The sequence below is a fragment of the Chelonus insularis genome, unplaced genomic scaffold (assembly GCF_013357705.1).
Source record: "Chelonus insularis isolate UGA/USDA-ARS -01 unplaced genomic scaffold, ASM1335770v1 contig_17_pilon, whole genome shotgun sequence".
In the NCBI taxonomy this organism is placed as follows: domain Eukaryota; kingdom Metazoa; phylum Arthropoda; class Insecta; order Hymenoptera; family Braconidae; genus Chelonus; species Chelonus insularis.
The window spans coordinates 914,477-931,600 of record NW_023276415.1 but is presented as its reverse complement, the minus strand read 5'-3'; the positions used below and the strand labels follow the sequence as shown (position 1 = coordinate 931,600).

The 17,124-nt window shown below is 31.5% G+C and overlaps 1 protein-coding gene across 10 annotated transcripts in view; it reads left to right on the top strand.

Annotated features, from left to right (window-relative positions):
* LOC118064357 (patj homolog) overlaps positions 1-17,124 on the top strand; it is a 349,897-nt gene that overhangs the window by 164,828 nt on the left and 167,945 nt on the right. For all 10 annotated transcript variants that reach the window (XR_004690049.1, XR_004690048.1, XM_035078870.1 and 7 more), the window contains one exon: positions 2,843-3,001. Coding sequence is in view for 8 of the 10 variants with exons in the window: in XM_035078870.1 (XP_034934761.1) it covers positions 2,843-3,001 (159 nt within the window). In the remaining 2 variants the exon portion in view is untranslated. The remainder of the gene's footprint in view (positions 1-2,842; positions 3,002-17,124) is intronic.

The following is a 17,124-nucleotide window of genomic DNA, read 5'->3' as shown; positions in this document are numbered from 1 at the left end:
AATGTACGAGGTTGCTCTGTCAAGATCTAAACTGTTAAACTTCATACTGCGAGCCGTTAGGTAACGATAAAGCTCCTTCACGTTTAAAGCTAGAGTAATTCTGTTCTGAATTAGTGAGGAATAATTGGCGGAACATTTGATATGATTAACCTTTTGAGTGGAGAAATAAGGGGTCTTATCTTTAACACACTATTGGCGACAGTAACCTGCTTATGGAAATCAGTTGGCGACTTCGTTTGACGACAGGTAGACGCAGATCTTATTGTTTGAGATACGAGAAATGAATCTGATGGCAGAAGCAGAGACTAGAGCAGCAATAGCTTTAGCATACTCTTTGGTAGGTACATCTTCTGAGCCATCAAGTAAAATTGCTTGTTCTTTGGTCGGAAATGGATTAATAAGCATGAAATTTTTATTCCCATAGAATAAGTGTAAACAAATTATTAAGGTCCCAAATTTTTACAAAAGACAATATTAGTAAATTCTGTACACTTCTTCAAAAGTTTAATAGCAGCACTATGATTGACTTAATACAAATTTATCTGGTCGGGCTGAAAGAGAAAAAAAAACTTAATGGAACTGGAATAGATACCAACTCACCAGGATATTGCGACTGCATACAACAACATCCGATTGAATAAATGACACAAAGCGTTTTTTGTACATACTATAGCATAATACATTATGCTCGTTAATTGTTAAAAGGTAGCGTATTTTCGTAAAAAAGAAAAATACCGCAAACTTAAGGCTAGGCTATAACAAAAAAAAATCCGAAGTTGACTTTGCGCCTTCTCTTTGTATAGTAGAAGGTGGAAGCTTGACGTCAACTAAAATTGAGTAGGTAACAGAAAAATCGTTCAAAAAATGTTAATTTTCAGAGATGTCTTTAAAAAAGGGAGTCTCAGGGCACCAGAAAATTTACAAATTCCTTAATCATCTGTTCCGAGAAAGGCGGAGCACGAAGTATATTCATCTATCTTTGTCTTACTTATAAGAAGAAAGACAGCGAGTTATAGCAGCTCGCAAGAAGCTCAATCTCTACTCTCCGTACTCAAGCATATAGCTCATGATAGATAAATGTAAACATCTTAAATGATTGTATGCTAGCTCTGTACAAACCTTTGTACGTTTCTAATGATTAAGGAAATTATTTTACATCCTAAAATATCATACATCAAAAAAAATGACGAATTTTGTAGTTTTTTTGATCCAGCCAAAACTTCAAAAATTAGAGTTCCAATAAGATTCGAAACTCAATATGAATAAAGAGTATTTTCACCGTCGATAATTGCTCATCAGATACCACCAGGCATTAATGTTCCCTAGTGTTCATATGAGAATTTACTACAGTCTATTATGAGAAGTAAATATGTAAAATTGTCGATATTAGAGATTTTCATATAAATGGTACACTTACCTCCATTCATGTTTATTTCTAATGAGCAATTAACGATCGCGGAAATAATTTTCTTTCATATCGAGCTTTAAGTTTTGATTTCAGTGTTCTGATTGACGGCTTAAGTTGATCTAAAGTAAAAATTGAATTGCGGCTAAACGTGGCAAATATGGACGAAAAGTTACCAGAAAGGTTGTAAGCTACTTTTTGTTTATGCAAATTAATTTTAAAAATTGAATTTGTTATTAACAAATGAAAACGGGGTTCATGCAACATATCCAATTCCTTCAAACTGTAAATATTTTTGCTTATTGAAAAAAGTTCTTAACCATATAACATGAATAGAAATGAACGCTCGTTGTTTATAATAATATAATATGTTATAAAAAGTGTAAAAAAAGATCTATGCTAACAATTTGAGTTCTTTCAACGGAAAATTTTGTCTCTTACTGAAAACGGGTTACTAACTCTATTACATGGGTATGAAGGGCATTCTTTGTTTTTCACAATTACATTTGTTATTAACAGTTGTGAATAATGTATTAATATGTTTAGAAATATTACAGCTAAGATAAGCGTATTTGTTGATTAATTTTTCTACAATACATTGACAACTAGCAGCTATTTATTAAGTTGTCTGGAATGATATATGCCTGGTAATGAATACTACTGGAGACGAAATAATAAATATAAGCTAGAAATAAATAAAATTCCATGAAATGAATAGTAATTAGACTTAAGGAAAAAGGGTAATGATTATACCTTAAGTTATGTTCTGAGTTCTCCTATAATGTTGTTAAAATTGGAAGGATTTCGAAGAATAGTTGAGGAAATCATTTTTTAGAAATTTCATTGGTTTTAAATAGTTATTATAATATTTCAATAATTCTCCATAAATAAATTTTGTAATTGTTTTTATGTAAACCATACATTTTTACTTTCTAATCCCTGTCTATTGATCGACAGGTTAGGACTAAACAAAGGAACTCAAAATTTGTAAGGTTAAGCATATGACTTACATATTTGCAACTTTAACGAGTAAAAATACAAAACACATTTATAAAATGACGTCACTTTTTTTTCTTAATTTCAATGAAGAGTGTAAAGAAATATTTATCCCATTTTTCTATTAATAATTTAAAAAGTAATTTTGCAGATAAATATCTACGATAAATTTTATTCTGTAATTAATTTTTAGTCAATTTGAATGAGTAGTTAATTCGACGAAAATTTCATAAGACTTGGCCCAATTTTCAAGAACCATATCCGAATATTTTCTATTCGCAGAGAACATTACAATAATTAGGCTAAGTTTTATGAAATTTTTTTTTAGAGCAACGTTCTCGGCTTAGCTACCATTGGCCGCTGTGACTATTGAAGAGAAATTAATTTAAGCAAATAATTCGGCATTAAGAAAGCAAGTATTTATAAGACACATTTTTCCAGGATAATCGATTACAGAGTGGTGATCATATACTTCAAATTGGTGATGTAAACTTACGTGGAATGGGGAGTGAACAAGTCGCAGCAGTATTAAGGCAATCAGGAACGCATGTGAGATTAGTAGTCGCTCGACCAGTGGAGCCAATGTCACCAGATTATCAGGTACTTATCTTCTATATAAATAAAAGTGAGTGGATGTCTGTGTTTTTCATAAAACTGCTTTAAAATAAGTGAGTTCCAGGTCCGTCTTTTTTCGAGATTGATTATAGCTGATTCATTTTTCTTGGATTTCGATTTCAGTAAATCATTTCTCCTGAAAATACTACGCACATATAGAATTATAATGATTTTTACATACTCTAGAATATCGATTTTACTTAATGCTCGATAAGGTAGTTCCTTGATCTTTTTACCGGTTTCAAGTATAAGCCATATTCTCGTTTTCGACGTTCAAAGCGTAAACCTCTATCCAAGGTTATCGCTTTCATTCTCTGATTATGACATCTTGCTTCATCTAATTGTCGATGAGCAGTTTCAGCATCATTAACTGCTTTCGCAGTATCTGAAGCTCCACCAACTAAAGCATCGATAGCACTTAAACCTGTGAATATTAGTGTACGTGGTAAAACCTTCAACACCACCGACCTGAGTGGGTACAGGTAATACCTGTGAGATTCTCACATTCTTTATTCCACAAACTGTATTTACAGTTTTTCGTGCAGCTATCGATGGTGATTTTATAGAATTAGCGACCGAATGCACCATCAATTTAGCCGAATTCATAATTTGTCTTAACGGTTCTTTCTTCAAATCTTTTCCTTCTTTCCCAATCCTTCCTTAAAGCCTATTCTGAATTTTGATCCAATTTTCACAATATTTGTTACTCCTAGTGCAGCAGCTTTTTTCTGCGAATCGCGTCTTTAGAGAACACCCTTTGTCAAGTTTTTTTTAGCAAGCACTCTATCAGCAGCGTTTCTCGCTTCTACGTTTTCTTGATTTGTTGGTTAAACAATATCGTGCTCTCTACAAGCCGCACCGATCGTGAAAGAAGTAACTATTCTCTCAATCCTGAGGTATGTCGGGATTCAGCAATTATCAATTAATTTGAAATGTTACGGCTCCAGTGGGTCACCGTATTCATAATAATAATTATCAATAAATTTAATTCGCGTCAGCCACTAAATAACGAAATGTCTAATCAAGATTGAATCGCCAAATATTTCTCGCAGACCCTTGCACGCAGCTTGACTAATTAAGCAAATAAATTAATCGATAAAATAACATATAAATCATCAATGTAACAGAGTGTGTAATTAGTTTCTCCGTGAATTACAATAATATTGCCAAAGCAGCTGAAATTATATCACAATAATTAATTAAGTATCAACGAAACTTACAATATGTCTCTCGAATAAGAAATATAAAAAATATCAATCAAATAATTAGATCAATTCAACATCGATCAAATGACTAATCATGAGTCTAATGAAATGATAATTTCCAGTCTCAAGAGAGATCTGGGCGTACGATACGACAAAGACTCGTTGTCGCCAAAATTCCTGACTACAGCGTTTCTTAATCACTCAATAAATTATTCAATAACAATTTCGCGTCACACGCTCGCTGTACAATAATAGTAGATTCACTAGCAGATAAAGATATGGCTTACGAGCGACGTCCCACGTTGCACCCAAGATCAGCAAATAGCTCCTTTTGTAGCTGTCGTTGATCTGCTCCACTACCAACGGCTGGATATTCGGTGTACTGTACTTTTACCAACGATTTTTTCCTGGCCACTAATGGCTTTTCCAACAGTGAGAATAAACCCGATGATACAATAGATCTTCTCTTAAACTTCATGATCGTTCGCTTTTGTATAATTAATTGTAAGACTCATAAAACAGTGATATTTTTTCGGCACAACAAACGATGCCGAGTGACGTTTTTTCAACTGGACAAGCAACCACCGAGTGAAGCTTCTGGTAATCATCGTTTATTCATTGCTTTTTGATTGGAAGTAGGGCAAAGAGCTTAATTACGCCCTCATCTATAATTTAAAATTTTTGATCAACTATTGATCCTTTTATTGATTAAGAATGGGTCGGTTGGTAATTATTGACGCGACCTCCAAGGATAAATTTGAGGTAGTGCTAGGTGTCGTCTCTTAGCTGACTTAGTCAACTAATAGAATAGTAAAGAGATATGAGACGGACGATCCTCACAAAACACGTCGTGTAACAGCTGCCCCTTTCTAGGCCAAAGAATATTCCCTTCTGCTGGTTAACTGCTTCGTTGAGATTGGCCGAATATTTGAATTTCACGACAACTCGCATTCATGCACATTTACAATAAAAGCAAATTGAACTACTCTTAACTCCTTTAAACACAATAACTAGGCTACGTGTTATGACTACAATTCCCTGCACCATGCTCGAGATAAAATTGTTATAAACAATGCAGAAATTTTTCAAGTAAATTTAGATATAAGGAATGGATTATTTATCTATTGCCATATTTTTATAGCCATGAAAAACTGTAAAAAACAATATGTGACTATTTTTTTATGTTAGTGGATGATATTGATTGTTATGAATAACAAAAAGTTGATAACTACGAGTTTTTATTGTAAAAGGCTTATGGAATACCATAGTCAACTGTATTCGTGGCACAAGCAATTATGAAAGAAAAAAGTTCATTCAATTTATCTAGGAAGCTCTCTTGATAATTTATGAGAATAAAAAAGTTCTTTCATTGTTTTTGAATGGTTTTAAGAACAGTCTTTGAACAGTTTTTTTGGCTATTTCAAACCTTTTCTAAACGGTTCTTTAGATTCCGCTAGGGATTCTATACATCAGCTTAATTATAAATGTCTAGAAACGCTACCCAAACCTGTTGTTGGTTGTTTTCCTTTCAATAGTCATTAAGAAATTGTGAAACCTGATCAAGCAAACCCTACTCAAGAATGATCTTTGATGATGCGGCATGTAAAAAGTGAAATACTATGCGTGCATATCCTTGTATAGGACGATATAGAGACGCAGACATTTTTTATCTCTGGCTAACTTATGCACAGAGATATCATTCACGGAATTTCGAGATCTTTTCTTAAAATGTTGGCATGATGAATGTAAATAGTAAAATGAATTGTGGACGTTATAGAAAAAGATTCAATTGCTTCATCAACAAAAATGACCAATAAGACCCTTTACGTAGTGACAATATGAAGTCAACTAAAATACAGAAAAAACCCGAAATTGAAAAGTGAAAATATGAAATGATCAAACATGGTTGAGAAAATACCGAACGGGCTATAGATAAAATGATCAAACCCGTCGTAACTACTCTTCAACAATTGATTGTGAAAACCCGTATTAAAAAGAAAAACTGACAAAAAAGAGCCAATAAAGGGAAAACCCATTCAAGCAGATGACAATGCTATCAATTATAGCATGTATAGTGATTTTATGACTGATGATGAGTCTTTTACATCTGCTCAGAGTATGCCAATGAGAGAAATATCAGCTCACTAAAGTACGCTAATCAGAAAAATTCCAGTAGTTCGGTATCTTAAAAAATTTGATTCCGAACGTCAAGTCAAGGAATTGGATACAAAATTTGTAGTGAGCATATTGGAAACAACTGATTAATGGTTGGTTATACCAAAGCGAGATTTGATGATAAACTTTTTCATATTAGCACTATAAAATATGAGATTACTCACAGGCTCTTATTATGTATAGAATCACCCGATTCAACAATCACAACAGAGAGAAGGATGAGAAAACTTATTGGCAAACATTAGAAAGCACCTACGCATATCATTAACATTATCACCCTGATCGAAGTCTCAGAGAGGATGAATATTCAAAAAAGTACCGTCATATTATTAACAAATATTTATTTAAAAGTGGAGAAAGTTTTCCTCGACACATGACAAATTACCATCGACCATTGGATATCATTGGGATGATCCAAATAAATTTACCGATCAATTGCGTCTACTTGTTTCATCGCATACAGATGAAAATTACAGCCATAATAATGAAATGATGTTTATAATCAAAGAATTACATAAAGCTGGAATTATATATTAATTCAATGCTGATCAACGAAAACTCATTGATTGATCCACTGTTGAGGAGAGATCATGATTGTTGATATTTTAGAACGTCAGTTGACGAAAGATGCACAGATTCGAATTCGGATCAAGATTAGGATGATGGTGTTACATTGGAGGTTGTTGAAAAAAATTGTACTTTTAAAAAAATTCATCGAAATAGAATTACGTCTTTCAAAAGAACCAGTTTTAAACGTGAAGAGATTAATCGTAATAAATACAGAGAAAATCAAGACTCTTGATGCTCAAGTTGAACAGCATATAGAATCATCACAAGAGTATCGAACAATTTAAAAAAAAGAATGGATTAAAACACTCGAACTTCATGAGTCATATCGATTGCGTGCATCAAAAAGAGTTAATCGTAAACAAGCTGGAGTTATAAAAACGTTTGACGAAAATATGAATAAGTTCCTTGCTTAGCACTAAACAACAACATAAACAAGGAAAAAAGCACATCAACATTTGCTGACAGTTATTAATAATTGTCTAAAGTATGCTTGGGTTGTACCAACTAAAACTACGAATGGTGAAAATATCATTGCCGCAATGATGACAATCTTGAAGGAGAAAAGTACCTGAAAATCTATACATTGACCGAGGGAAAAAGTTTTATAATAAAGATTGTGAATTCATAAAGCAATATAATGTCAAGATGTATTTAACATTTGTAAACGATTTAATTACACAATGAAAAAAAAATGAAATTCCTTACATATGAGTGATAATAGTACTTACAATAATACTAAACATGGCTCGATTCAAATGAAATCTGTTCATGTCACTTTTGCTAATGGAATTAGTGGGATAATAGGAGTTACTCGAAACAGTCTAAAAAAAGTTCGAAGTTGCGGAAATAAGAATAAATTCAAAAAAATTCAACAACATAAACAAGGAAAAAAGCACATCAAGTGACAAAGTTCGCATTAGTAAATGTAAGCACATTTTGGAGAAAGGTTATACTCCTAACTGAGCAACAGAAATCTTTACTGTAAGTAGGAATTCCTACCAAAACCGACTTCATCAGATGTGAATAACAACATTCATATGTTATAGACTATTGGAATGTTTGGATACCGAGAATAATTGAAATCAAATGGAATACCAAGTCATTTATTAAATGGAATAGACTCTTTTTGCTTCCAATCGATAACGGAAAACTAAGAACTTTTTAAAAATCATTTTCATCTTTTTACAACAATATTCTTCAAATAAAATTTTAAGAATTAACAGCGATTTTTGGAGTGATTTAAATGAACCGAAAAAAATATTTATTTGTAAAAAAATTGATGACTTCGCCCAATTTTGATGATGATCTATTTTTAAAATACTTCATGAGCATTTATGATTTGAAAAATTTACAAATATTTCAGGGAAAAAGTATACGGTTATTATATTTCATATTTTATTCCCGGATTTTTAGAAGATAGGGCCGAGTCATCAATTTTTAGGTGAAGTCGTGAAGTTTTGGTAGGATTTCAGTTATTTTTGTAGATTAAATCAAGTAAAACGCCAAGTTAGCCGCGTCTTTTGTTCATAATTTTTCGAACTAGTAACGTACTATTGACTTATGAAATTTAAGTCAATTTTGAATTACAAAAAAAAATATCTTAAAAATCAAAAAACTATGGAACTTGGCCCAATTTTGCTTTAAAGTCTGCCCTATCCGGTTTCAAATGTCCTTATGTACGAAGAACTGTAATATGTGGAACTGTTCAGAGAATCTTGAAAAATGGGCCAAGTTCCATGGTTTTTTGATTTTGAAGATAATTTTTTTTTGTTATTCAAAATTAGCGTAAATTTCATAAGTCAATAGTACGTTACTAGTTCGAAAAGATTATGGAAAAAAGACGCGGCTAACTTGGGGTTTAACTTGATTTCACATATTTTTTTGATCGTACCTTTTTTTTATTTATACTAATTTCACGTGAATGTGGACTTGGCGCCAATTTTTACAGGCATTCGTAGATGCCTGTGTTGTCCAGATTTTACTCCTTTCTGAAGTGAGAACTTCTTTAGGCGCATTGGAGCAATTTTTGACATATATCCACGTTTTAAGGTCCCCAGAGTCGAATACAACCATTTTCCAGTGGTTGTCTGTGTGTGTGTATTTACGTATGTGCGTATGCGCGTTCGGAATTATTTTTCGCCTCGATTATCTCGAGAACAAAAAATGATATCGACGTGGAACCAACTGCATTCGACACGTAATTACGCACCTTAGAACGGATTAGATTTTAAGCAAAATCGGTTCAGCCCATTTGTTGGCAGAACCAAAAAACCAGCAAAAATAGAAAATGACCTGAATTTCTCAATTTGTGAAAGTTATACCATTTTTTAGAAAAAATTTCGAAATCTTTTAAAAATTCGAATATTAAATGATAAGAATACTCATATGAAAATATAATGACAATATTTCATCGGAAAAAAAAATTTCAAAAAACAAAATCAGCAATGAAAGAATTTAAACTCGTGTCAGGATTGAGAAAACAGCATTAAAGACGCTATAATTGTCAATAATATGGATTTGTGTTCAAATCAATTGAACATTGTTACTAACAAATGATTATTGATCATAGTAATATTTAAATAATAAGTTTTAAATTGTTATGAACAATAAAAAGAGGGACCCTTTCTATATGTATGAGTACTTTTAACGCATAATTTTTTCTTTTACTAAAAAAATGTTACCAACCGTATGACATAAATGAAAACATACTTTATTTGTGTATAATAATAAAATTTGTTGTAAATAATGAAAAAAAGGATCTATGAGGTATATTCGAATTCTTCTAACGCACAATTTTTTCTTTTACTGAAATGAAGTAACTAACCATATCAAATGAATAAAAACAGACTTATTACGTTTATAACAATTCCATTTGTTGTAAAGAATAAAAACGGGTTCTATTCAAATTGTTTTTTTTATATTTTCCACCAGGAAGTTGATCGTGTGGACCTTTCGGGTCGCACTCAGACCACTGCAGAGCACTGATATTTTTATTTAAAATTTCGAAAATCGAAATTTTTGACCCAGACACATTAATAAAAGAAGTTACACAATCATTACAAGTTTAGAATGCTGTTACTGGAATGACTATTATTCGAAGAAACAGTGGTTACCCTAGGAATACATTTCTGAAAAAGACCAATAACATTGATAGAACATAGGAATATACAAATTATTTTATGGATAAATTGGAATTTTATATGCATTCATAGAATTTTGCTGCCATAAACATGTTTTAAAAACATAATTTATAAATATTTCAGCTATTTCCTATGCTACATAAGTGTATTTTTTCCTTCTCTATTATTGTGCGGAGCCTCTTTTTTATTCCTTTGTGATAGAAAAAAGTTCAACATAAAAAAGTCAATTATACGAGTATTATTTTGTTATCATCATTCAACAAACAATTATTTCTTCATTTAATTGTAAAAACATTTTTTTATCAATAATTCCTCAAAAAATTTATTTTAATCGATACGCAACACGCGGGAAACATTCTTCATTTTTTAGAACATAGATGTCTCTTTGTTAAGCAAGAGAGAAGAAAACATCACAAAGTTAAGGTAAAAGAGGGTGATAACACTACATAAGGCATAGAAGAGAGCACTGTAGGAACTCCAACGTGAAAGTGAGTGACAAAAGACACATTCAGTAAGAGATAACACATGATAGAACGCTCGATGAAGTAGAGTGAAAAAGTAAGCGAAAAAATCTTGAATAGCAGAAATATCGCTGTTAGGGGCGTGGCTTATTTATAACTCCGTCAATAATTAACGAAAAATACTTGTTTAACGTTTGATCGAAAGCTTGTAATATAAGATAACTACCTATTAAATATGAAAGCATGATATGTAGTAATTATAATGATAATTGCATATAAAGATGTGTTCATTACGTCACACAAATTTTTCGTGTATCGAGTAGTCGGATACGCACTAGTGAGAAACAGAGAGAGAAAGGAAGAAGGTGAATCTGCACTTGGCGCCGAGTATTTATCGCTACTCTAGACCTATGTACGATTACCAACTTGAAAAATTTGAAAATGTAAATTTCTGCCTGTCGACAAAATACAATATGTCAGATAGAATATTTTTCTCATATGTAATTTATTAATGTAGAGTTGCCAACTCAAGAAATCTGAGAATCTTGACTTTTATCGAATATTTTCAGAAAATTTCAGACGTTCAATCTTTACGGATGAATATCTTTTCAATAAATAGATTAAAAATTATGATTAATACTGCAAATAAAAGCTCATAGATGATTTGTACGGCAAATCTATTGATGAATTATGCGTATGTGCTGTACTTTAAAAGTTTATAAAAAAAATAGAATTGAGAGGAAAGGGGGAAGGTAAAATTTTTTGTATAGAGAGTTTGCTGTTGCGCGCTGACATGATGGAGTGCGAGAGAGAGAGATAATGTGAAAAAGAGTGGGAAACAGAAAGTTGGACGTGAACTTGGCGCGAGTGACGAGCAGATCACTCTTAATACTCACCTCATCACATATAAATTGACTGCCTATCGCAATCGATTAATAGAAGGTGGATTTTACGGGGAAGAATAAACTCGAGTCCAAAATTCTGACGTATATTAAGTGGAAAAAATATTACAAAAACGTGGTAACGTGACAACGAACGAATGCAGAAAAAAATTCAATTGAACGTCTTGATAATATAAATAACTGTATGCTAAAAAAAATAAGAAAAATATGAAGAATTTTAACATAATTTATGGAAAAAATTGAATTAATAAAAATACATAATCGTTGTAACATTGTATCAATAAAGAACTTAACAAATAAATTGTTTTTTCTTTCCCATACTTCAAAAGAGAGTATCTGTTAAAGCATCAATCAATTGACATTTATTGTCATTCTAACTTAATGCTAATTTCTGTTGAACAATGGTTTAAATATCATGTTTTACGCTTTTTATCGAATACTGCTTTTTAACAAGATCAAAATGATCATTTAAACATTGTTTAAAATTATCACACGTGATGGTTGGCCATGTTAACTTTTTTATTCCTTTAGCGTTTTTTTTCTCTTTCTCATTATCTATTTCTTGTTCTTTTTCTCCACATTATCTAAAAGCTTGAATAAATATAGCTTGGCACAAAGCCTAACTAATTCTGTTATAATTTCCCGATTGTTTTCGTCTTTTATAAGACCAAGGACTTTCTTATTCAATGATGGGACGCCGTCGATGTTGTTAGATGGGTAGTCAGATGTGTCGAATCTGCAGCTGATTTTGTAGACATCAGGTACTCTGGAATTATATATAAGGCTATCCGTGTCGATACACGAAAGTTTAGAAGCACCTTTTAAAAAAAATTTTTAACATAATTATAATGAAAATCAAATAAAAAATTTTTTGATAAATCTGAAATCACAAAACCTACATTAATTGGCTTATCAAAATTAACCTTAATTTGTTGTAATTCTATTCAAGCTATATCTTTGTCAAATTTTCAGGTCTTTTTTCCCTTTTTTCAAATTCGCACAACGAGAATGTGCACACTTTGGAGTTCGTTGAAGTGTTGATCTTATTTTCCTAATAATTTACTTAAAAGTTTTTCATATGCTTCTTCAATTGTAGCAATTAGATTATGACATTCATGTACAACGATTTTAAGCAGTATTTTGTCATCACTGTATTTACTTTTCTGCCAAGCTCAATTAATTTCTTCTCATTTTTTTTCGGTTTTTCACCATTTTTAGAGTTATCATTAGTCTGAAACATAAATAATGGCATGATTTAGGTTTCTACATTTTTTTTCAAACATCAAATAATGTACACTAAGAGTATACACGATTTTTTAACTTTCTGAATCATGTGAATATTTCTAGTAATGATTACTATCGTATGTTGCTTCTGTAAGTCTCGTAGGTGGATGTCTGAGTTTTGCATGACTTTCCGATTCATCTTGTTTAGATACTTGTTTGAAAATATTCAAAATTAAAAATATAATTATAATGATATAATAATGAATAGATCAGCTTGAATATGTAATATCAACTGACATGCTTTGGTTTCTTTGCCACCTTATCGATTTCACTAAGATCTGATGCCAGATCTAGACGCCTCAATGAAGGACACCTCAACCTCTGACATTCTGCTGTCGTTATCAGCGCTATTATCGTTTCAGCAATGCATCAATAAAAGTATCTCATATCAATTTCTGACGATTTTTTTTCTAATATCCAATATTGTGTAACTCAGGAAAGTGAAGCTAAGGAAATCTTCACTGAGGTAATGATAAACATATTCCGGCAAAAAAGCATGTTTGAAGTTCAACCATCGTTATTAAAATTTTTATGATTTCCAATAGTAATTTTGAATGCTAGACCTTTTACTTTGGCCCATAGGGTCTTTTTATCCCTTTACTCTATTATCGCATACTTTCGTTCTTACATTCCTCGACAAAGTGTGTTATTTTACTCGCACTTATATTTTTTAATGGCTATTGCATGTGCAGCTGGGACTAAATTCAGATAAAAAAATTCTATGTGACTTTAGCCGTAGTCGTCAGTTGGCGGATCAATCGAATTTCGGGTTGACATGTTTCAATAGACATAACTATCTATAATCTTGTAAAAATAGGCAATACTACAAAAGTAAATTTGATTTAAAAAGAGAGCAATGGATTTCAGTGTAATTGTAGGTGCAGCTAATTTGATTGAGGAAGATATTGGAAATAAAATAGAAATAGATAGGCTAGATATTGACAATCCATTTACATAGGAAAATTGTTTGTTAGTAAATACTAGCAGATTCAAGCGATTGCTTCTGCGACGAAATTCAATTTCAGTAATCTATTTCTATGTGATTAAATAGATAAAAAATAATGTATACGTAAGTATTGATATCAGAAGGAAATAATTTGAATTCTATCGTAAAACTCAATTTCTACACCATCATAACAGATCCAATTATCATTAACAAAAGAAGTATGCTTCCATACATTTTACATGGTTTGTAACTTAATTTTAGTAAACACAACAATTCCGCGTTAAATAAGTTCATATACATAGAACAGATCCCAATTCTTATTGGTCATAACAAATTTAATTGTTATAAATAATTTACTTTACAAATTGAATGGAAATTATTGCGAAAAAAAAAATTAATCGTAAATTTTTATTCACAAAATGACTTTTAGAGTAGCGGTAGATACTCAGCGCTGTCACCCGCAACATCTTGCCTCTAGCCCGACTATTACCCCACGTTCAACGAGCGTGCACTCGCGGCTTACATTTACAGCGACGAATAACACGCTACTCTACAACGAAAAGTTCGCGCGTGACGTCACGACGTAATGTTCAAGTATAAATATCCCAATAACTAATTAACATCGCAAAATGATTTTCAATATGGAATCAATAATGACCATTAGTTTTTATTTAAATCAAAAATGAGATTTGTCCATCGAGTATTTATCGAGATAAGGATTAGGCTACGCCCTTATTCCGTTTTTCACACATTTCAATTCGATTTCTAGCCTCTTCTTTGTCAGTCTAATCTAAATGCCATCGGACGTGGACTTTTCTCTTGTGGCTACAATTCTTCCACGATATACATAGGTATACTCCCAACGTATGAAGATAGCGGATGAGTGGTTTATGTATTTCTTACGTTAATATTGATAAAAAAACAAAGAATATTGTTTATTTATAGATTATCTTAAAATATAAATGATGTAGAATGGACGTTTATTTAATTTTTGGATATGGATAGTAATGTTTATCTATAACTAACCGAAAAAGATAAAGCAAATGACAACTGAATTTGTTATAAATAATTAAAAACAGAATCTACGCAATTAATTCAAATGTTTTTAACGAGATTTTTTTTTTTTTTAACTGATGAAAAGATATTACTCATGTGAATAAATGTAATCGAACATGTTATTAATTACGATTTTTATCGCTCTAAATGAGCGTATATCAAATCTTACATTAAAATCCGGATTTTTACTGTTTCCATTTATACACACAAATTCATTACTTTTTCTTTTGCAATCACATTATTACAATGAATGAGAGATTCTATTAATTGACTGAAAAATAAATGGTTTTTAATATCCGTCCATCAATTCTTTTAATTCATTACTGTTTATACCAGTTAAACAGCATTTACGCAGACAAATTGGTACGCTTGGAATAGGAAGTTTATTTTTTTTATTTCAAAAATTGTAGCACACAATAGTTGAAAACGAGAATTAACACCCTTAATGTAATTTGGTAACTTTTAAAAACATTTCAAACTATGAAAATTATAGAGACACCTGTAAATAATGCTGAAATCCAAATGAAGAATCACTTCGAACAAATGCTATTGAATGAAATGAATAGGTATACTGATATCGAAATGACGGAGGAGAATTCGATACATTTCAAAGAATAGTATGAGGATTGGGAACCACGAATCATAGAAGATATCTAAACTATATTAGTCACAGGTTTCTTCAGCCTTCAAAACTTTCCCCATAAACTGTTCCATATGTTGGTGACTAAACCATTACTCTCCTGTAGAGCTCACCTAAGTAACTAGAAATTCCCAGAAAATTTTCCAACACCATAAGGAAAAAAACCAACAGGCAGTTAATGGCGGGCTATCCTTCAGCACCGGGACGGTTCTCCTACTCACCATCCTGTTCAACCAATCAGTCGACAGAACTTATTCTACTTTATTTTGAGGCCTTGTCGCCTTCCTTCATTTCTGTTCTTCTTGGGCCTTCCTAGCTTAGGGTCGTTCTCTTTAGGCCCTCTTTGCGATCTTCCTGAGTGTTTGTGTGTTGTATTGGTGTGTTCAACTAGTTCTGTTAATCCTTTTTTTTAGATATACTACCCTTTGCTGATGAAGAGCGAAGATCACCCACACTGTCGAAGATGTAAAAATCATCCGAGCTGATTAACAGTTTATCCCACCCTGGCTGGTGATTGTTAGTAATTCATTATTACAGTGACCTCACCTCTTTTCTGGATCTGATAGAGCCTAGCTGTGCGAACATCATCGTAGTCCATGTATTTCATCTGTGTAAACAATGAATTTGTAAGAGATATTTCAAACTACAATTACAGTCCATTCTTTTTTACTATCACCGTTCTCGGTGAAGACGAAGAATATCCATCTACAATCCATGAACCAAATGTGTCTGATTGATAAGATACTGAATTTAAATATCAATGGTATTAAGCAAAAATTAAAAAAAGTACAGTCTACTCGACAATTAAAATGCTGGGCACATCAATTAAATCAAGGTGGATTCCAATTCCAAATATCAGTGCTCTGCAGTGGTCTGGGTGCGACCCGAAAGGTCCACACGACCAACTTCCCAGTGAAAAAAATTAAAAAAAAAATATGCGTCAGAAGAATCCAAATACATTGCATAGATCTGTATTTTCATTGTTTATAACAGATTTAATTGTTATAAACAAAAAGAATGAGTTTCCATTCATGTCGTACGGTTGGTAACTTTTTTTTAGAAAAATAAAAAATTACGCGTTCAAAGAATTCAAATATATTGTATAGATCTCTATTTTCATTGTTTATAACAGATTTAATTATTATAAACAAAAAGAATGAGTTTCCATTCATGTCGTACGGTTGGTAACTTTTTTTAGAAAAATAAAAAATTACGCGTTCAAAGAATTCAAATATATTGTATAGATCTCTATTTTCATTGTTTATAACAGATTTAATTGTTATAAACAAAAAGAATGAGTATCCATTCATGTCGTACTGTTGGTAACTTTTTTTTAGCAAAAGAAAAAATTACGCGTTTAAAGAATTCAAATATATTGCATAGATCTCTATTTTTATTGTTTATAACAATTAAAAAATTTTTTATTCAAATATTGTTATGATCGATAATCATTTATTATTAACAATGTTCAATCGTTATTAACACAATTTCTTATTATTAACAATAATCATTGACTTTTTTATTATCCTCAACGCTATTTTCTCCATCCCAACACAAGTTTAAAATTTCTTTATTGCTGATTTCGTTTTTTAAAAATTTTTTTTCCTATGAAATACTGTCATCATATTTCTGTACAATTGTTCTAAACATTTGATATTCATATTTTTCAAAAGATCTCGAAATTCCGTCTAAAAAATGTTATAATTTATAAATTGCAGAATTTAGGTAG